The 23,345-nt window shown below is 38.3% G+C and overlaps 1 protein-coding gene across 1 annotated transcript in view; it reads left to right on the plus strand.

Moving 5' to 3' along the window:
- The window catches only part of LOC150085527 (glutamate receptor 1-like), a 372,789-nt gene that overhangs the window by 286,117 nt on the left and 63,327 nt on the right, over positions 1-23,345 (plus strand). The window contains exons 6-9 of the mRNA XM_090374097.1: positions 5,393-5,593; positions 12,268-12,375; positions 13,519-13,629; positions 22,855-23,070. Coding sequence (XP_090230223.1) covers positions 5,393-5,593; positions 12,268-12,375; positions 13,519-13,629; positions 22,855-23,070 — 636 coding nt within the window. The remainder of the gene's footprint in view (positions 1-5,392; positions 5,594-12,267; positions 12,376-13,518; positions 13,630-22,854; positions 23,071-23,345) is intronic.

Below are 23,345 nucleotides of genomic sequence, written 5' to 3' on the forward strand. Positions count from 1 at the left end.
TAAGGCCCCTCTTCCACAGTTGAATTGGCAACCGCGACTGGAGGCAGAGGAATGGACATAAATTCTTTACTTCCACTAGGAACTTGTAAATATCCGTGATGAGTCAACGGTTGGCCTACGCTTTATTTTATCCATTAAATCTTTTGTTTTTCCAAACGTGGTGTCCGAATACTTTTAATAAAGGGAGAATATATGCGTATTTATTTAATTTTTTTTACAATTCTGTGTGCTTTCTGTACCATATTTATTCACTATGCAGAATTTTACTTTTAGAATCATTTTTGCCATTTGGTAAACGGAAGAACTGTGTGTATTCCTTTCCTAGTACTGATCTGATTCTTTGCTAGAACTGTATCAAAGAAATATTGTGTTATTACTTTTAAGTTTATTCTTTATGTATACGAATGCAAGAATAATGCTCTGTTGTGCACATTAACTAACGTACATTGCATTTAATAATAATAATAGGAAAGGACAAGACTATCCAGCCCAACCAATGGAAGTGCTTCCTGTGTAACTGCACTAGTGACCACCCAGGAAGGAAGGAAACGCCAACGCATGAAGTGGGGAATCGAAATGAATACTTTCATCATGCGAATATACTACGAAGTAACAAACCTAGAGACGAATATGACAATGTACAGAACGAGACTACATACCAAGTATTATAATGATTCCAGGATGTTCAGGTCACCGAATAGCAGATCAGAGAAGAACCGTCGTCACTAAGAACAAGATACCTCTCGCAATCTTGGAAAAAATCAAGCAGGACATGGGCGATTAACTGACCAGAACAAAGAATATGGAGAACATGGAACCAGACGAGGAACAGCAAGAAGACATACAACACAGGGCAGCTGAAGTGGAAGCAGATGAGGTCATGACATCTAGAAAAGAAGAGTGGAAGAAAGCCCTAACAGAATTTGTGGGAATTGACTCCACAAAGACTAAGCCATACCGAAACAGAAACCTAATGGAATTCCGTGGCAAATCAGAGTACCTCAATCAGCAAACAATACCACATTACCCCGACAACAACGCTGGAGGCCATCCACACAGCCGTATACTGTGCTGCCGTAACAGCCATTAAGATCAATGGAAGAGAAACGGGAGACAAGAAGAAACAAAAAAAAAAAAAAAAAAAAAAACTCAAGGACCAGCCCGCTTGGGTAAAGAAGGCTTCGATAGAAGAATTATGAATCAAGATAGGCCAATTGACCCAATATCAAAGCGGTAATAGGAGTAAAAATTGATTAGAAAAGTGAAGAGCATTCCAAGAGAAATAACGTCCACAACAAACACGAGACTGAAAATCAGATAATAGGAGAATACTTAGACACGCTAAACGAGAACCGCTTCGCACTCAGCAAGAAACTACGTCGATACAAAGAAAGCTCTCAGGGGGAAAGTCCTCGTAAGTAGCGCAGATCGCTGTCCTCCCCACACCAGGTTGAAAAGACCTGAGTTCGAGTCTTGTCGATGAGGGGAGGAATTTGAAGCTTTCACAACTTGGCCGAGTTAGTCGGTCTCAGTCAAAAGTAGCTCAGTTTTTTTCTTGGGGTTTTCATCCAACAAACAGAATCTACCTCAAAACACACCAAATTTATAGACAATTATACACGGACCAATATAGCCATAGTCGCGCTGATGCTTCTAAAACCCTACTACAAAAATAACAACTCAGAGGAAAATAAACAAGCGTCTTCCCTGCTCCATATTGTGCCCTAGAGTTTTGGGGCAACATATTGAGCAGGTAAGCAAGATATAAACCCCTGGATAGGAATAGAACGGAAGAAAATGGAGGATGTACAGGAGATGACAGAATGGGAGATTCGGGAGAAAGAAGTACAACAGTCGATCAGGAAGTCCCAGTACTGAAGAACTCCAGGAATAGATAACATCCACCACAACTACTGGTACCAGAACTCACCTGCGCGCGCACACAAGAACACAGCAGAGTAGTTCACCGGGTGATAAGTCATCCAGAAACAATCCTGAGTTTCTCACTCAAGGAATCATATGTGTGAAGGCTAAGGACCAAGATACAAGAAACCTGGCGAAATACAGGCAGATTACCTGTCTTCCAACGAGGTACAAAATCCTAACCAGCTACATAACTAAGAAGATATCAGGCCATTTGAAGAGCCAGAACATCATGGCCGAACAGCAGAAGGAATGCAAGTGGGTGAGCAAAAGATGCAAGGAGCAATTAACAATTGATGCCAGAGTTATAGAGCAAGCCTACAAGATGCACTACCACCCGCACATGGCCTACATTGATTATCGCAAGGCTTTAGAGCCGGTTAACAGAGACGCTGAAGATCTACAAAGTCAATCCGATATTGACAAATCGCATAGAAGTAGCCATGGCGAAATGGAGTGCCACTATCAATGGGAGAACATCACAACCATCAGGAGAAGAACTTTTAGGGAAATTCCCTGAGCTCACCGTGGTTCTCGCTAGCACTCAACTCGCTACCAACCATGCTCAATAAGAGCAAGTATGGATATACCCTCAAAGAAGCCAGAAAACTCTGTATACGTTCTCCCACCTGAAGTATACGGATGACATCAAGCTCTGCGAGGCAACTGAGAATCAACTTCAGTAGCCATTCAGGATCACTGATGATTTCCCAACGTGGCTGCGTTAGCCAGTCTCAGGCCAGGGTAGGATGTTTTTTTTTTTCCTCCTGGAAGTTCAGGTTTTTCGTCCAGCAAACAAAAAATCGATCTCAGAACACACGAAATTTACAGACAATATATATGAAGTAATATGGCTTTAGTCGCTGATGCTACTAAGACCCAAGAACAACCCACGGATTGCATGAATGAAAATCAATCAGCCGAAACTACGAGCTGCAGACTGGTAAAGAGATCGAAGGGGAAGAGAACTGCCCCTAACAATCATCCCGCTCAGGGGTGCGCCCTGGGCCAGCAGTAAGATTGGGTTGGGAGCCTGATTTTCAGTTTCAAGTCTGTAGGACAGTCAGTTTCTCGATCAACAGTAACACCGGACATAAGAACCATCCTGTACACTTGGTACCATACACATCACTGGGTGGAACGCCCATCAGGGAGCAATAATATAATAACAACAACAATAATAAAACCATCCAGCATATCATCGCTGATCACTCAGATGCAGTACACTTACAGGCACGTGCAGATAGTCTTCTATTACATCAGAAGCTATGGAAGAAATGCCAGTTGATCAAATAAAGTATACCGTGTTACAAGAATGAACCTCAGGCCGTATTGGAGACCACACAGGCTATAGTGGGACAATGTCATAAGAACGGATGATTGTTGCTCTCCTCTGAACAAACAGATCTTTTGTCTCTAAAATTCCCCCCTCATTTGCAGGGTGGTCCCATCGAATAGTAATCAGTCAGGTTGAAATAAAATCTCTACTTACTTATATAGTCTTACTATATTTATACAGTCTTGAGATAATGTGAAAAAACAGTTAAATATACACCTACATGGTGTTTTTACTTAAAGAAAATTGTTCACCCGCGTGAGAGGAAAGATGTTCCTCATTTTCTCATAAAATTTGGTAATTCCTCAGGAATCACCCTTGAGCTGCTATTTTATGAATTTTTTAACGATTTTTATGGTTGATTTACCCAGGTTCTGGAATGATTCGAAATCATCTTCTCTCGCATATGTAGACAGTATGAAATCATTGATTCAATCATTGACTCGACCGAATCAACGATATTGGAATCATTGATATTGGAAAAATATGCGAATATTTGCATATTTTTCCAATTTAGAAACTTGAGTACAGTACTCGCCTGTTGTCACTGAAACTTAATCTTATTAGCACACTTTAGAAACTTGCACTTTATTAACATGATGTTTAGAGAATTCAGTGATCTCGTATATTTTTCATAAACAGATTCCGTTTTCGCAATTTTACACCATTCACGTACTTTTTAACAACGTGCAGAACTCTTGCTAGATTTCGAAAGTTCATTTATTTGTTCATCGTCTTTAGTTTCTTCCCACTGCAAGTAATGAAACATTACCAGTATTTTTGACCGAGTTTACCCCTGGATCTGTAGATAATCCTAACACACTATCCAAAAATAAACTTCAATTTCCCTTCGCATCCTCCAAGGAACGTAGTCTTAAATACATTTTTTTGAAAGATTTACAAGAATTTTTTCCCTCCACATGAGCCTTGTAATTCCTTTAGTAGTTTCACATTTAATGGTTGTAAGTTAAAATAGTAATCGTCATGCTCTAGTCATGTTTTGATTGCATTTTGCTTACTTGTATTGAAGGTTTTAGAAACATCAGCCATATTGTCTGTAAATTGTGTTCTGAGATCAATTTTCTGTTTGCTGGACGAAAAACTTGAGTTCCAGGAGAAAAGGCCATGCTATCCTCACCTGAGACTGACTAACTTTACCACTTTGTGAAAAAGCCCATAAAAATTCCTCCCAGACATAACTCGAACTGAGGTCTTTTCAGCCAGATTTGGGAAGGACGTTGATCCTACCAACTGTGCCACCCACGAGGTCTATATTGAAGATTAGCGTGTTTTGTGGTACATAAAATCTCCAATATTTCTGACTCTCAACAAAGTAATCAACCAGATTCCTCTTCAGAGCCTTATCCAGCTTGTCTTCAATAACATCTACTGCTATATAAAGTAGGGTTATGTTTTCTAATTATGGCCCAAGTTATAAACACCGTCAGGTGTATAGAACTGTGCATTATACAAGTACTTTATTACTGTTGTAAAATATCTGTATTCTTTTATGCTATGATTGGAACACAAATGGATTAGTTAATTCCCTTACCGTGGCTGGTTAAGCGTTGGATCTGGTCAAGAGAAATCAGCCATAACAAACTGACTGGTTTGTTATGACTGCCATATAGTCCTTACTTATGCGCGTGGGTGGACATTGACTGTGTGAGGCGTGTGTCGAATGCCATCAATTTCCAGCTGATTGCTTCTCTGACCACCAGATCGTAAGACATAATGAATAGCAATAAAAGTGGACACTCTCGTGCAAAATTGCTGATCACCATGAACAGATTACCAGGACTCATTCTTTTATAGTTTACTGCCACAACCGTTAATGCAGTGCAGCAGGTTTTATTCGCAATTATCTCTTTGTTATTTGGTTCCTTAATATTGGGCAGCATCCAAAATATTCAAAGAAAGTTCTACGTGAGCATCGTTTATTATCCGCATCTCATGGTATATTGGCCAATTTGCCGCTGCTCGAGAGCCAAGCACAGTTCTCCGTAATTCAGAATAATCCTATAAATGGGAGCGTTTTTGCTTTAACAAGACACTTGAGAAACCTTTCGAAGAAGTCTTTTCTACTAAACGTTACTAAACTGCTCTTTTTTCCTCCCCTCTTCTTTCCTGCAGGCGGACGCTGCCTTGATGTACGATGTGGCCAAGGTTATTCTCGATTCCTACAGCCGGCTATTAAAGAAGAAACCGGATATCTTTCGCAACAACTTCCGTCGAGGCGAGGTCTACAATAATGGCACCAGGGGAATCGACTGCCGACGAGTCCCGGTGATACCCTGGGAACATGGAGAGCGGATAGCACGCTTCTTCAAGAAGGTCTGGAAACGGTATAACTAGCCTAGGTCACTAATGAATCTCAAGTTTCCTTTCTTGTTTGTTCTTTATTTCTGTAGTAAAGATCAAATTCTCGGTTCCTGTATATCAACAGTACCTTATTGAACGTTTCCAATACAACTGTTGCTCTAAAATTTCGTAGTTACTGTAACAAACTGGCTTTTTATCTCGAGGTAATGTCTCTTCGTCTATATTTAGACGGAAAGTTGAGTTATCGTGAAAAGAAAAAGACAAGAACTTGTTATCAAAATTACTGCACATTTTCTCTTATAATGGCCGCCCGGAGGAATGACTCTATTGGTTGTTTTTATTGCGTTTTGAACTTATCTAGAAAGTGGAATAATATTTATAACTATTGCCCATTACCATCGTGTTATCTACATTAGGGAAGCCATCTCCACGTGAGAAAAACGCGGTTGGTTCTTAAAATTTCATTAAAGTTCTAAGAAAAACGAAATATATTAAGTTTATTTATTTTTTTGGCATGTTTATGACATGCTATACCTACAAAATTAATAAACTCATCTATAAAATTAATGAAAAATATAATTTTAAAGTTCATTCGCCTGTCACGTTTTTGACATGTATATGTCCTGTCCCTTGATGTCAACAATACTTATAAATGCAGAAACTTTTAATATCGACGAGCCTGTATATATTGATCAGCTAAAATATGTTATTAATTTCTTTATCTATTTTTCTCTGGTATCTTTTGTTATCTAATTCTAATTCTATTAATGTTTGCAGTGTTTTTTATTATTACAATTTTTTTCAGACATCAAATATGACTCTAAAGAGTGGTGTTTCAATTTCTCTTTAGAAATGTTTCAAGTATTCTAAAGAGGAATTGAAAGACTTCTTTTTGGATTTGATCAGTAATTTTAGGCTCAACTTTATTTCAGTTAAAAGGTCACTGAAAATTTAAGTATTTTAACAGCACAGGACCTTTATTTCACGGGCAGATGGCTAATTGATGTATGCTTTTTATCTTGTAAAAGTTAAAACAATAAGGTGGCAAATAAGTGCAGATTGTAAGGTACAATCTAAAGAATTGGAAAAAATAATAAATTCTTACATTTAGTTTGGAGGAATCGCAGATGAGCATTGTGCGTTTGTCATCTTCATCACACACGAGATGGAAGGACTTCTTGGGTGTCATTTTGGAGTAATAATAAATGATTGCGTGAAAAGGAATCGTAGAAAAGAACATTTCTCCTTAATCAAATGCAGTAACCCACCTCGATATCTTAGAATGTGTTGGTTTGGATTGGGCAAGGTCTATTCCACAGTGTGTCAATCAATTCCTTACACTTGAGAGGCACAAACCCCATGGGGGAACTTGTCCACTGTACAATTAATGATATACAATGAAACTGGCTAATGTTTCAAGGTAATTAGCCAGCTGGTAACTCTTGGCCATAATAACTCTATTTGGACCGTTATTAATGATGTAGCAGATTCTACCATTTCTAAAAGATATTTTGTAGGGTGTTGCAGATTGAATTCAAACTGCATCCCTCCCAGAAAGTTTTACTTCGCCAGTGGATGGCAACATACCTTTGAAATTTTACATTTGAGACTCCACTTGGATTGTGAGACCAGAACTTTTATTATGGTTGGAGCTCTCTGCTGTCGAATAATGGGGAAGTACATCATTGAAGCATTATCTGACTGGACTAGACTCTGTCTTCTCATTCTGTAAAAGAAAGGCTTTGAATATCTGAACACATATCCAGCGATTTTTCATACTATTTAAAAATACGGTCAAGTTAGAGGTTGTTAGACACGGCTACATAAATCATGACTCGGATAGTGTCAATATCCTTTTAATTTTATGTTCAAAAATAAATATTTCTTGATCGGCAGCCAAAATTGCTCAATTATCCCTAATGATAACATTTTGTTAAAACTTTTTGCCTGTTCTGAATCATTATCAATCACTTATTTCACTGCAGATGAAGGAAAATGTCCAAGTCTAAAATTCCTTAAGTTGTTTGGAGAATGAGCGTATTATGTCAATGACTAATATGTAGCCATTGTAGGAAGCACTCTATGTTCGGCTGATTATCTGAATCATCAATTTGTCGAAGTTTTAAATTGCATCACTCAAATAACTAGCAGTATCAGTGCGATGAATTTTAACTGAGTTCAGGAAGGCAGATGGATGCTTAGGACGTAGGGATGCTTTTTTTAGGAGAATATCTGAACGTTGCATGGTAGTCGGCGCTAGATGGGTCGATTTTCAATCTCAGGAACTGCAATTCTGCTGGGGTTTTACATACGGCTCTCTGGGGTACATCACAATTGGGCCAAGGCCAAATAACGTCCACCAAGCACTGCTCCAGTGGTTGGAAACAGCTTATTGATGCGAGTGGCTAACGAAGCTAGCAAGATTGTGCAGAATGAACCAAGAGCTATAGTCAGTTAAATAACAAGCCCGTGCGACAGTGGTAAAAAAGAGGCATTTTAAATTGCATAACTCGTCGAAGTTAAAAAGGCAAGGCAATAAGGTAAGGTTACAATGGACTCAGAAACCAGTGGAGGATTGGAAAACGTTGCCTAATGTGACGAATCCAAGTTTTTGCTCTTGATACTGATGGGAGGACCACAATATGGTGAAAACACGAATCCGTGGACCCATCCTTCCAGGTATCAAAACTGAAGGCCGGTTGAGGCGGTGTATAGAGTGTGGGGGGCGTTTTCGTGGTGGTCAGGTTTCTTGATACGTGGAGAAACTTTCGGATGTCACAAGTTACCTGGATATTGTTACCGACCAGACACGTCCATTTATTGTTGCAGTATATCCATCTATAAATGGGTTCTTCTTCCAGCGGAATAATGGGCCATGTCATAGGACAGAAAATGTAGAGAATTGGTTCCAGTAATGAGAAAGAATTCAGGTTACTGCGACGGTAGTAACCTGAACTCATTTTCAGTCACAAGACCTCAATCTAATTGAGCACCTGTGGGATGAGGTGAAATGAGACTTGCAACCACCCAGTTTGCAACAATTGAATCAACATGAGCAGCACACTTTTGTCACTTCGTTTAGTTCATGCCACAACAAATTCATTTTAGTCTTAATAGCCAGAAGGTCTTTAGAGGACCGTCTGGCTATTAAGTTAGTATATCTAATAAAGTGGACACTCAGTACGTATATCTGCGCTTTTATCCAATTCGGTTATGTTTCTTCCTATTTAAAATTTTTATTTGGAACAAATATTATAAGCTTCTAGAGAAAATCTTGTATACATTGGCATGAACGGCACCCATAACCATACGTATTTAGCGTAAAGTTTGAATCTAAACAAATCAGCTGATGTTACGTAGTCTCCTTCATTAAAGAAATCCAAGTAGCATTGGGTGTCTGTAATGAAGGGGACTACCGTTCCACGCCTTGTGGAAAAGGCCAGTGATCTCTATACGAGAGAATTTTTTTAGCACCATGATTGAATTAATAGATCTCAGGCAAGGGTTGTATTTTATCTCCTCCTCTCAGAGATTTGGTCTTTTCGTCCAGAACGCCAAACAGTTTACAGAATCAAAATACTAATGCCTCAATTTCCCGGAACAAAAATCTAACAAGAGTTAAGGTCTCCTGTTCTGTAGACTGTTAAAATCTTAATGGACATACTATGCTTTAAAGGAATTGTCTGGTGTGACTGTAGTGAAGAATCGACAAAGTTGTCGCGAGCATCATTTTGGAGTGCTGTCGCCATTCGTGAGGAACAACGTCATCGTGTATATACACACAACCGGCGAGAATATACTCTCATAAGGGAATAATGTTGGGCAATTCTCATATGGAGATAAAGTTTGATGCAGACCCTGGTCCCTGACCTCTTGAACAGCGTTATCATCGTGAATAAGACAAGGCTACAGGGGCATAACTACAAATGCGGGGACCACAGGAAGAGATTTATTAAAGGAACTTTCTGAACTTTATCGTCAGGATCTTTGATTCCGATGGTGACACACCTGTTGTGGTATTTTCTCACCGTTGTACTACGCTTAAGATCCGCTAATCACAGTGCCAAGTCCGTGTATCGGAAATCTTAATTTTCACCAAGATTTAAACCAAAGAACTAGCTTTGATATGTTTGGTATTCAAAGTACTGTTTCCCACGAAATTGTTTGGCATTGATCCAAAATGGAAAATCCATAAGCAAACCTTTACAGAAACATGTACTGTTGATTCCGAGATCGATATCTATTGGGAGTTCTCGAAGCTGTGACGAGCAAAGACTTGGTTGGTCGCTTCTTGTTAAGTATTTGGAAAAACGCCATCTATTCTTGTGCTATCCACCCTCACCTTGCTTTTGATAATTTCTTCTTATATTACAAAAGTAAAATAAATGTGGCGCTAGGATAATCTGGAATATTAATTCAACTACCAAAGTGTATTAAGTTTGCGAATTGCGTGTTTCTCTGGTCGATTTGCTTGTTTTTCTAGACGACAAATCCGAGTTTCCGGGAGGAAAAACCTCACCATCTACGCCTGAGACAAACTGCTCATCCACAGACTGAAAAAAAGCCCATGAAAGTTCGAGTCGCTGACGGAATTCGAACCCTGGACTTTTCAATCCGGTGTGGGGAGGACAGTGGCGATGCCAGTGTGCTGTCCGTACAGACTATTACAAAAAAAAAATATTATATTAGGGTCACCTAGAAAGTCATTTCAACTACCCATGTGCATTGTGTCTGTAAATTGCATGTGTTCTCGGTCGATTTGCCAGCTTTGCTGGCGAAAAACCTCAGCAGTTTTCCAGGGGGAAAAAACCTTTCTATCAACGCCTGAGACCGACTAACTCAGCTACAGAGTGAACATAAAACTATTATAAAAGTAAAAGCAAACCTAAAGAAAAAGCTGTCCAACTCAGTTGGACAGCTTAGACCCTATTTGCGCCTATATAATATCTCTCTAAATATCCGTGTGTTCACTGGTCAATTTGCTATTTTTCTGGATGATAAACCAGAGCTTCTTGGAGAATAAACTATGCTACCATCGCCTGAGACCGACTAATTCGGCCATGTGAAAATTTTCCATCATTAAGAGGATTTGAAGTCAGATCTTCTCCACCTAGTGCATGGAAGGATGGCGATCTGCTACTCTTGAGGGCGTTCAACTCAGTAGAAGGGATGCTGCGATGATGGCACTTAAGGCGATCGCAGAAGGTTTTCAAGAATGCTGTCAGCAATGGCATGCTTGATTTTATATCTGCCAAATTTATGTTTAACTCACATAGTGTAAGGTTTTAGCTTAAATGACCCCTTAGTTTTTTCAGGCGAGATTTTAGGCAATGTTTATTCTTCCATAAAGAAACATAGGCCAGGAAGCATACGCGCCCCTTAAAATGTGCAAGCGTCGATCTATTTTACCATCTGAATGCTTAGGTACAACGTCAGTACTTCATTAGGCCAACTAACAACGCTCTTATTGATTGCTCCATGCACCACGAAAACAGGAAATACGATAAATTTCTCTCCAGTTATTATCAGTGATAACACGTGCACTTCAGGCAACAAGATGCGAATACATTTTGGATCGCGTGAAACTCAAAGAAAAAAAAAAGAACACTTTGTTTCTTATTCTCATGGGATTGGAGAGGACGAGTAGTCACGTTCCTTTTGACATCTTTCTAAGATTCGATATTTTCCAACGCAATGCATATATTCATGTTTTTTTAACGATATTAAGGCACTGCTGGGATAGTTTTATCATATTTTAAACATCCAGCACATCCACCGTGTCCGCCTTTCTCCGATGGTCTACAATAAAATGCATAATCCATGTTCCGAGCGAGGATCCTTCCCCCACCCCCCGTATCTTTAAAGATACTGAAGCGGAGTTTAAGAAACATAGTCGTATCCGTAGAAAACAAGTGTTAAGGATCTGGGGGCGCATTTAAGAGATTGGCAGCGTTGTCAGTGCTCTAGCCGAGATAGTGAGTCGCATCAGCGGAACTACGAGCAACGTGTGCAACTCTTGGGAATTTTGTTATGCGCATTAATAAGTGCACTGACTCGAAGAGAGAAAAGTGGATGGAAAACGTGGATATGTGAAGTCTTGGAGCTTCCTTGAAAGAAATTTCTCCATTTGCAACTCTGATAGGTGTTTGTGTCCTCTGAACGATGATTGTTCTTTTAGCCTTTAAATTATTATTAAAAGACAGGAATGCTTTTTATTCAAGTGAGCATCTGTTTTAAGTGTTCCACAGAATTGTTTGTAATTAAATTGTTGTTTTCTTCGTTTTAAATGATAAACAAAAACTCATAAATATGATTTTAAAAAATTTCAGATCATACCACAAAAAAGTAGTTTTCATCATAAACTATGCCATATTTATTGTATTATAAATTTACTTATAGCAGAGTCCGATCCGATCTCAAATGGTGTTACAATCTTTCGACCGTATTTCTTACGAAGAAAATGTTATAACGAATTTTTCTTTTAATTTATAAAAAAAATTATCTTTAAAAATTAATCTTTAAATTTTTTTAAATATTTCTTAATTAAAAGAAAATCCATAAGCAAAAACACAACTGTTTAACTTTTACAGTATATAAGTTTTTCCTTTTTTTTTTTTTTTTACAAACTGATGTTATTTGAACAAAAATATAATTATATTTTGTATGATTATAATGAACTTCTACAGACAGAAATTCAAGGACTGACTGGCAATATATCTTTTGATGAATTTGGATTTCGGAGCAACTTTACCATCGATGTAGTCGAAATGACAGTGAATAGCGAAATGGTGAAGGTAAGTGATAATAGATGTCGCCACCAGTATGGGCAGTATTTGTGTGTAGTATGGTTGTGTATTGCTTGGCTTAAGGTTATAATCCCTCGAAATGTGAAAAAAAAATAATAATAAAATAAAAAAATAAAATAATAATGATAATGAATTTCTTAAAATATTAGCTTACTTTTTTACTTCACACAAACATCTCTCTTGAATAATTTACGAGTCCATGCATTTAAATAATCGTTTGTTAATTATTTTAGGAACATCAATGTATAATGAACAAATATGATTATCTGGGTTGTAATTATCAAGGTATAAAAATATTTAATCTCTTTGAAATATTGACACTATAATAAAAAATTAGACAGTTGTCATTATGCCATATTTACTCTAGGGGAAAAGCCATTTAGTATAATCTTATGACGCCGTTTATTATTTGCAGAATTAGGAGACGATTTCATTCAGGATATCTTTCAAGATGTTCTGAAAGATAAATGTAATGTATAGGAACAGGATGCAGACTACATAGTGAAAATTGGGTTTAAAACGACTTCGATATTTAAAATCTGTGACCTTATTTGAAGTTTCACACATCAATCTCATGTTATGAAGCGAGTCACCACGGATTGCCTCAGATTGTTCACTTCAAATAAACAGCACTGCTCACTAAACAGTATATACGTTGATATTTATTTGTAATGGATGTCATCTAATCATATATTATCAATGGAGGAGTTGATACCCCGAAATATTTCCACAATATGGGAGATGACAACTGGCGTGTTTCAAAACTCGAGTCACTTTAGAGTAAAGGCTTCAGGCGTACGAAAACTGTATAACATTATCGGACAAAAACTATATAACATTGCCGGACATGCCAAATTCTTCAGAGAAAATCTATGTAGAAAATATTAAACTGAGTTTTCTACAAAATACACTAAGTCGTGATGATACACCAAGTCCTATCTCAATATGAGATCGATGCATTTTATAGCAATCTTAGTTTGCTAAATACGTAATTGAGACTTCTGCTAATTTGTGTATAACAAAGTTTTATAGCGTATACTCGAATCCCCCTTCCCAATTTGCTCGAGTAATTGAATAATGGCGTTTGTTAGTAATTGTTCATTAAAAGAAACAGAAATGATTACCTTGCAGATGGCGGAATGGTCGGATACCCGAGGATTACAACTGTTCCCCCCACGTTACACAAGGGTACATCAGACAACCATCTTCGAGAACAAGACCTATATCGTAACTAGCATCTTGGTAAGTATCCATTAGTTATGCATATACAGTAGTTTTAAATAATTACCTTCATTATTACACCTGAATACCAAAATTATTTCTATACCATTATTAAAGCTAAAGAGGCTCCATGTTTCCTTATCATTAACGCTCGCAAAAACGCCATCTGTTGTCATTTTGCTAAAGTTCTGATTCGTTTTTAACAACACTCGTACTTTTCTTTTACAGTTAACCACAGATAGAAAAACAAAATACAAAACTTGTGTTCTTTTTTCTTCATATGTGTTTGTGCGGTGAAAATAGGTCTTAGATGCGTGCTAGCATTAAATCTGCAATCTGAATTCATAATTCACTTCTGGTGGACTATGCGTGTTAATTATTACACAGGTCAAAAGGAACCACCTCTGTAAATTATCTTTCTCCATTAAACTTTGTGTTCTACATCAAGTTTTGACCCGCTTTTAACTTTTATTTTTCTCCTTTATTTCTTTCCATTTCCTCTCGTTTATTCATTTGGGGCGAGTCCTAGTTAACGACCAAATCGATTTTACGGCTATATAACACAGGCAGCTATGTTGCTTCCTGTGTTGTTATAGACTGATTAAAGAACTTTTGCGCATGCCACTTCAGAAAACAGAATCCCAAAGGGTACATTATACATTTGTACGCAATGTTTTTCTTGCGCTGTCATTCAAGGTCATGTAATAACATTTGTCAGAATTAATAGTGAAATTGTAAGCCTTGCTACACTATTGCAAATTATTAATATTTTGTCGAGTTAAAGATGAATATTCCTGACAATACAGAATAGATTCGAACCGTCCGCTTTTACTTCGAAGGATTCGAATTGAAGATGACTTTGATGAATAGATGCAAAGATGGACAAATTTAGTCCATAAAGAGAAACTGTTAATCTTACAAGGGGGACAGGACGAGGGCCATTTTAGTAACTCTCTGTAAACATAACGTCCTGACTTATGGACGAGTGACGATGGTCAACAGTAAATAGCTTCGACAGCGCAGTCCTGTCTAATGTATCAATGATAAGTCCTCATGGTACTATGAAATGAGTTGTGGTTGGGCAGGAAAGCCATGCTGATGGCTTTGCTGCTCAACCACATCCACACAAGATAAGAACAGAGATATGTCTGTGATCACTAGACTCGCATAAGTCTCCTTTCTATTGAATTGTGTTAATTTATGGAAATATAGTCCCAATTGAGGATATTAGTAAATCGTAAGAAGGGGGGGGGATTCCTTGAAGTTTTTAGAAAGAATGATGGCCATTCCATGAGGGGCCAAAAAAGGTTAATTTTCGAGTACTGTCTAGCCATGACCATTGAGTGAATATCATGAACTACAAAAATGCTTAGAGAACAGAACAGTGCCTCTCGTGATTGAAATTACTCCGAGATAGGAATAGATTTTATGTGCTTTCCACACTTCAGAGAAGAGAGAAGAGATTGTCTGGGGTGAAGGTCATATTGTTTTTCTCACACAGGTTTTTTATCCGAAAAAACAGGCAAATTGACTAAACAACTAACTAACCAACAGAGGGGAACTGAATTCGGGAGATGCTGATTAATTGACAAAGGGGCTTACATGGTTATTCATCATACGAATATGAAATACAGTATGCAATATTAAGATACTGGCTAAAGATTCAGCTGTGTGTTTTGAAAACATTACAAAGTTCGTCAACCAGAACATCGGCCATGGATCTCGCATTGCACGCCTACAGCCAGTTGGTCCTCGGTCAATTGATGAGCTAAGGTCTGTGCTGGTAGAAGAATGATATTTGTTACCATAGAATCTTATAGACATCCTTATATCGAACATGGTTCACCGCTGTCAGGCATGTTTAAACGTTGGAGAGGATCATGCGCCGTATACTCATGCCATGCGACCATATTTTCGAGCATCTTGTATCGACTTCTGTAATGTAACGTTTTTTGGTAATTCTTATACAACCCCCTTATATATACAATGTCCCTTATTCCTGTCCGAAGTTTCTCTCTGTCTCCTCATTTCATTGCTATTGTATGGTACATCACCATACCAAATTTTGTCGCGCTTCATCGCAAGCTGCACGAGTTACCACGTTTTCTACGAGTTCTGTTAATTTTGTTGAGCAGTGTAATTGCCGAAATTAAAATGAATTAGATGTAATATAATCACATTAATTATACAATATAATATTACAATAATTGCGTTAATATAACTAATTACTGAAATCATTGAGTTACAAGGGTATTGGTAAAACAGGAAGGATGTAACTTGTGGTGACCAGTGAGATTAAATCTGGATATAGAGTTACTGGCAAGGGTTATGAAATGGAAGGTTAGAGATTGTGGGAAATAGATTAAGAGCAAGGAGTGGAACCAGCTGAAGAGAGGAAACTAGAATTCTGATGTTTTAGACAAGACGGAAGTTGCTAATTGAGACTTTTATGGAGCGAATAGAATTGCGGTTCTGGTTTAAGGGAGTTGAAACCTGAGCTGGTCATAGTATGGAGACTTCTTGTATGTTTCTATTCTCTGGAAACGATTTTAAATAGTTGAGACTATTATGGTGTAATCTCCTAAAGGCATTAGTTCTCAAAAATTGATTATGCCTTCAACCAGAGTGGTTTGTAGGAGTTTCAAAGTTGACCCAGTGATTGCTGCTTTTAATCTTAGGTAGTAAATAACAGTACCGCATAACTAAACGTTTAATTAGATTTGTGCTATTCTCCTTGTATCCGTGACTGTCGTGAGAATGGCGTCATTTCTCACGGTCAGTGGAATATGAAGGATGTTGAACATTGATGAGGTGCCAGCGTATCCTAAACAGACGTTAACAGTAAACAATTGCAGTAATTATTATTAATTACCGTGATTTCCTGATGTTTCAAAGGGCAGTAACTATTCACTGATTAGATACACAAGCTGTTCAGGTAATCCGTGTATTGACAAAAGGAAGTAATTTATGCTGTAGGTCTATAACTCCAAAACATCCTTAAAGATTCACTATACATAGAGAAACTGCAGGATGCCAGACTACGTTGTGTTAGACTCGCTAATTATTCCTAGAGTAAATTGATGCAGAGATCAAAAGGCTACAAATTATGGCAATCCGTAAGTGCAAATGTCTAGGTGTTCAATTAGTATTTCGGTGAATAATTTAGTCTTATAACCCGGTTCATTTCCTCTTCAAGATCTCAGTTTTCGACAAAACGAAATATCTGAAATTAAAATATCTTATCCTCTTAATAAAACTTCTATCTTGTAATTTTTATTGAACTCGTCGAGTTCTGATTACTTATTAAAGTTTATTTACTTTGATCTCCGAATCTGAAGGTCGTCCAGTGGATCAATGATTTCAAGAAGGGGGCAGTTAACAAAGGTACTTCTGAGTTTGTTGATAAAATAATTTTTTGGCAGTTTTTTCTTTTTCGTAAAATAACTGCGGTATAATTACGTTGAAGACTGACTGATCCGTTGCTTCTAACCAAACTGCGATCGCGTGGGAACTTCAGGAAAGCTGTCAAGAGAAGAAATAAACGGAAACTGGAATAATGAAGATGCTGCCGAGAGTGAACAGGAAAGGAAGAGAAAAAGTGTGGGCATGTTCCATGCGAAGGAGGTCACCAAAGTCGTCTAGCCGAGAGAAATAACCGAGCTGTTGAACGAATGTATTGCTGTGTGAGATAATGAAAGGAAAAAAGGAAGAGACAGTGGTGTGACGAACTTATTGTATCCAAGGCGGAAGATCGTTGATCCGGATGTAGCTTCCATGACCAGGAACGGCTTCCGATCAGAAGACTGCGCTAAAAGAAATACCAGAAAATACGTGTAGCTTTCTGAGCTCTAGAAAATGTGTCCTTTATATACGGGCTTTAATCTTCAAGTAACACTGTGGGAATCTATACAACCCACTGCCATTGTCAAGTGATTTGGCCTTTTTACTTGAGCTTTGTACACTGATAACGAGATGGCATTGTTGATGGTATCCTGGATTTGCACCGTCATTGATTGATTTTAATTGTTTCGCTATAACTGCAGGGGTTTTGTGTGAGCCATGTCAACAGTTTGTGAGAGAATTTCATAATGACTCCAATTTGAGGAATATTAATTTGTTCTTTAGTATATATGAGTTTTTGAAATATTCAAAAGCTCTTCTCATCTTAAAATTCTAAGATATGAGTAAATAATCCTAATGAAGAAAGAGGATATTTTCTTTTAAGCGAACTTTTCATATAGTGGAACTTTTGATTGAAAAATAAGTTTACGAAGTCCATAAACAGACATAACTTTATTAAGATCGTCCTGCAATTTTGAGATTATATATATTTAAATAGCATACGGGCGTGTGTATGAAGTCATTCCACAAATACTTTCGTCCTGGGTTTCCCTCCCATCTTCACACACAACAGATTCTTCTTATCTGGTAGGTCCAAGAGAATCCATTCCACTGTTGTGTTCCACACAATAGCATTTAATGTATTCTAAAATTTGACAAGAGGCATGCACTATTGAGACAGAATAACATTAGCATTAGTAGAGGCATATGATGCAAGAAAGCAAGCTTATTCAGCATCAGCCAAAAAAAAAAAAAAACACACACACCACTCCCATTTCACCCCTCCGTTCGTTCGAAATACCTGTCCAGTTGAGCTTTAAATTTGTTTAGGCTATCAACTTCAACATCAAGTGATGGAAGTCGGTTCCACCAACCAACCACCTACTGGCCAAAGGCAAATTTCCGCACATCTATCCGACATCCGTCCTTCCTCAATTTGAATTTATGCCCTCTGAGCTGATTATTCTGAGCAAGATGAAGAATCCCATTGGCATTGAGCATGCTCAAACCATTCAAAGCCTTATACACCTCTATAAGATCACCTCGCCGGTGCCTAGTCTCCAGACTCTGTAATTTGCAAAACTTAAGCCTTTCTTCGTAAGAGCAACCCTTTGTTCCATTCACTAATCTTGTTGCCCTTCTCTGTACCCGTTCCAGCAGCTCTACATCCTTCTTGAAATGAGGCCTCCAGACCTGTATACAATACTCAAGATGTGGCCTAACCATTGCCTTATACAAGGGAATAATCACCTCCTTATCCCTGCTAGAAAAATTCCTGTATATCATTGACAAGACACCATGAGCTACTCTTGCAGCTCGTCTGCACTGCTCAGAGAACTTCATATCTGCCTGCACAATTACCCCGAGGTCATTTTCATTCTCCACCACTGTCAGTGTAGTACCACAGAGTTGATACGTTGCTCTGGGGTTACTGTTTCCCATATGTAGTACTTTACATTTGTCAATGTTAAACTTCATTTGCCACCTCGAAGCCTATCTGTTCAACCTTTCCAGATCCTGTTGTAGCAGCATAGTGTCAGTAGTGTCCTTAACAACCCTGCCAACCTTTGTGTCATCTGCAAACTTGGACATTAAACTTGATATCCCATCATCAATATCATTCATAAACACCGAAAACAACAACGGACCCAACACTGAACCCTGAGGAACTCCACTAATAACATTAGTCCACGTTGAGCAGTGTCCATTGATTACCACTCTCTGTCTTCTGCCACTCAACCATCCCCTTATCCATAGCAGCAATTTGCCTCCAATGCCACACTGCTCCAATTTGTGCAGCAGTCTTCCATGTGCAACAGTATCAAAAGCCTTTCTAAGATCCAAATATATAATATCAAAGTTATTCCCTGCATCCAGTTCTTTTGTGACTACATCATAGTATCCAATCAAATTGGTCAGGCAAGACCTGCCCTTAACAAAACCGTGCTGCGTCTGAGCTATAACTGAATTCTTGTCTAGATGATCCTGCAGTCGCCGACCGGGTAAAGTACCTGCCCGGCAACCCAAAGGTCGCGGGTTCGATTCCCGCCTCGGGCTTGGATCAAAGTACTGCAAAAACCTTGGGAGGTGTAATATGGCCACAGAAGCCGATGCGCCAACAACTACCAAATCAAAAAAAAAAAAAAAAAAAAGATCCTGCAGTGCTTCTTTAACCAGTGCCTCCATTAATTTACCTGGAACAGAAGTTAAACTTACAGGTCTATAATTACTTGTGTCAGCCTTTGATCCTCCTTTGTGAATTGGGGCTACATTTGCACATCTCCAGTCTATGGGTACCTCCCCTGAGTCCAAAGAAGCTCTCATAATTATGGCTAGGGGTTTGCTTACTTCCTTTGCTGCCTCCTTTAATATAACTGGATAGATCCCATCCACCCCAAGTTCCTTTTTTATGTTTATCCTCAACAATCTCTCCTCCACTTTCCTCTCAGTTATTACAAAATCATCCAGCTCACTGCCAATGTTTACTTTACCTACATCATTCTCCTTCCTGAATAACTCCTCATGCATGAATGTAGATGCAAAATTCTCGTTTAGATTGTTAGCTACCTGAGCAGGATCCTCAACTGTTGAACCATCAATATCCAGTGGACCAATCTGATTCATCCCTTTCCTTCTTGAGTTTAAATATGTAAAGAACTCTTTTCTGTTTTTCTTTGCATCCTTTGCCAAGGATTTTTCGTAGTCTGCCTTTGCCTGCCTAATCTTCTTTGTGACTTGGTTACAGACCAACTTATATCTATCATAGGCTTCCATGTCACCCATTAATTTGTATGTATCCCATGCATTTTTCTTCTCTGCCACATGTCTCATTAGTTCATCTGACATCCATTTTGGCCTAAACCTTGAACAATATTTCTTAGTTGGTATGTAAAGTCTGGTAGCCTCCAAGATTAGTTCCTTGAATGCTTCCCATTTTGAGTTTGCTGTTGGTAACATCGTCAGTTGGTCCCACTGTATAGAATTTAAATACTGTCTCATACCATCATAGTCGCCTTTACGAAAGCAAAAACCCTTCCCTTTACCTCTGATGGTAGTTACCTCCTTGAGTAAATCCCACTTCAACACACTGTGATTACTGCCACCTAGTGGTTCATTTATCTGTAGATTCTTAATGCATGAAGAATCGCTACTGATAATCAGATCAAGAGTATTGCTCCCTCTTGTTGTCTCACGAACATGCTGATGTAGAAAACAATCATCCAATAAATCCACAAAAGCCTTGCTAGTGTGCGAGTGACCAACCCACAAATTCCAGTCAATATCTGGGAAATTAAAATCCCCCATTATAAGACTCTCTGATTTACTGGCCCACTCTATTTCCCTGTACAGTTCCTTATTATACTCATCAGAGTCATTAGGTCTATAGCACACTCCTACTCTCAATTTTGATCTCCCAATGCTTATGTCACACCAAACTGACTCGACACTGCCCTGTCCATCGATGTCGACTGGCTTCACTTCCTTGGTTTTTATGTGTTTCTTAACTAATGGCATAACCCCTCCCCCCTTCCTATCCTGTCTATCCTTTCTGTAGACGTTGTACTCCCCAAATTCCAGTTCTGCATCCCTTATATCTGTGTGACACCACGTCTCTGATATCCCAACAATATCCGCCTTTGATGCTTTGAGCAATACCTCAAATTCATCAAATTTATTTTCCAAACTCCTAGCATTGGTGTACACGCAGGTATACATGCACCTGTTTCTATTCTTAGCTACCCTAACACAACCCATGTGTTTACTTGTACCCCAATGACTCCCAGCAGTCTCTGAAATATCCTGCATCTTGTTTTTCAGGCTTCTGCTCATTTCAATAGAAGCAGTGCAAGAATCACTTCCACCTCTGCCAGTGGCTACTGTTAATCTATTAGTCCTTGTATCCGCCCCAACTAGCAGTTTTCCGACCCACCTAACACTGCCTCGACAGCATCAGCAAAAATTCTTGCACCCTTTCTATTTAAGTGTATCCCATCCCTGTAAAAGCAATCTCTCCTGTTAACAAGTACAGTCCAGGCTGAAAAAAATTCTACCCCTTGAGCCTTGCACAATCCCTCCAGGGCCGAATTGATCGACAAGGCTCTAAAATACTAAAAACTCTAACATACTAAAAGTGATTTCACAAGGGCGAGGAATTTTCCATTCTGAAAGATATCCTTTGAAAATAAATCCGAATGATTCCACCTGTTCAAGTCCGAGTTTATAGAGGATGTACTAGTTATGATCTACTGTTGAAATATACGACTTCGGTATTACTAAGCACCCTAGAAATCAAAATAAATTTATTTACATCTTAGATTCTGTGTAAATAACATGAGCAATGACTTACAAAGTGCAATGTCCAAGAATGAACTCCAATTATTATTATCAATTATAAAATGGATATTAAGAATCGTGGTGCTATCTCTCATAATTAAAACGAGGTTCCGAACGAACAGTAGTTGTTTAACAAAATAGATTGCTTCATTCATCAAAGCTCTTACAACCGACAAAAGCGTATTCAATCGGTCGAATTTATCCCCGATAACATTGGCACATTTTTCCACGAACTCCTCTCGTTCCATTAAACAGAATGAATGGACGAGATTAGCTAACGAATAGAACCATTAGGCAAAACTAAATCATTTGTTAGCCATCCCTGTCCGTAATTAGCAATCTTATCGAATCGGATACCGTAAATCAAGATAGGGCCAATTATTTCGTGAGTTGACTCTGTACTTAGGTAAAAAAAAATCAGGGAGAGATAATAGTCGAAACTATAGCTTGTTAAAATGGACTAAGAGATGCACACTGGCTGGTGATATCTGACTTCTAAGGTGCTCCTTAACAAAGGACCTTCCGCCATCGCTTGATGAACAATTTGAAGTGCCTATTGAGGAAAGAGTCATCGTGAATACAAAAGTCGTCGTCGAAGTATCTTACACTGCCACAAATTCGCTTTCTAACGAGGAAGGGAGAGATAAACAGTAACTTATTGTTTGATTAGCGTGTTTCTGAGTACTCTTAAATGTGCTCCAAGGGACATAGAACTAAATGATGGTAAGATCTAAATAAAATAGGAATTTTACATTTAGACTCAGTTAAAAATAGTAACTCGCTTTCTATGCTGTACCAGAAACCTTCTAGAAGGGAGAAAATTTAGTACTTCGGATATTGAGGTGGCAGAGTTCCTTGAGCGTGGGCTTTACGTGATTCCACAAAACAGGAAAACCGTCATAGAAAGCACATACAACTTAAACACTGACGCCTCATATTCTTAGTTGCTTTAGTGCGAAAATAACGATAAGTGAAAACATTAAAAAAATTTTTTGTTTGAATCTCGTTTAAAGTATAGTGTTGAGTATCAACTGAATTATAATTTTAGATAACTTTTTCTTTTTCTGTCAGGAGGAGCCATATTTAATGTACAAAAAGGCTGAACCTGGGCAGTCACTCGATGGAAATGAGGTGTTCGAAGGCTATTGCAAAGATCTGGCAGACCTTATTGCGGACAATTTGAAATTTAGCTACGTTATGAAGCTGGTGAACGACTCCAATTACGGTGGACAGGATCCGAATTCCCCAGCAGGTTGGAATGGTATGGTTGGAGAATTGATTAGGAAGGTGAGCATTTTACTGTATTTTATTTATTTTACATTTCTTATTCACCGAAGTTGCAACCCAATTTGCAATATAATAAATAAATGTAATTAAAATAGTTGCAGAATGTGCTTTTTTTTTTCTCTATTTTGTAGAGATTTAGTGGGTCCCATAAGTTAGGCTTCAGGTGGATCCAGCTTATGCATTCAAGATGAGTGAGGACAAGTATATTGCATAGCTTAATTGATCAAAGCATCAAGGAACTCTTTGATGTCTTGCGAATAAAGAGTTCAGTATGC

Source organism: Mastigoproctus giganteus, chromosome 5, assembly GCF_048544385.1.
Source record: "Mastigoproctus giganteus isolate SK-2022 chromosome 5, ASM4854438v1, whole genome shotgun sequence".
NCBI lineage: Eukaryota > Metazoa > Arthropoda > Arachnida > Uropygi > Thelyphonidae > Mastigoproctus > Mastigoproctus giganteus.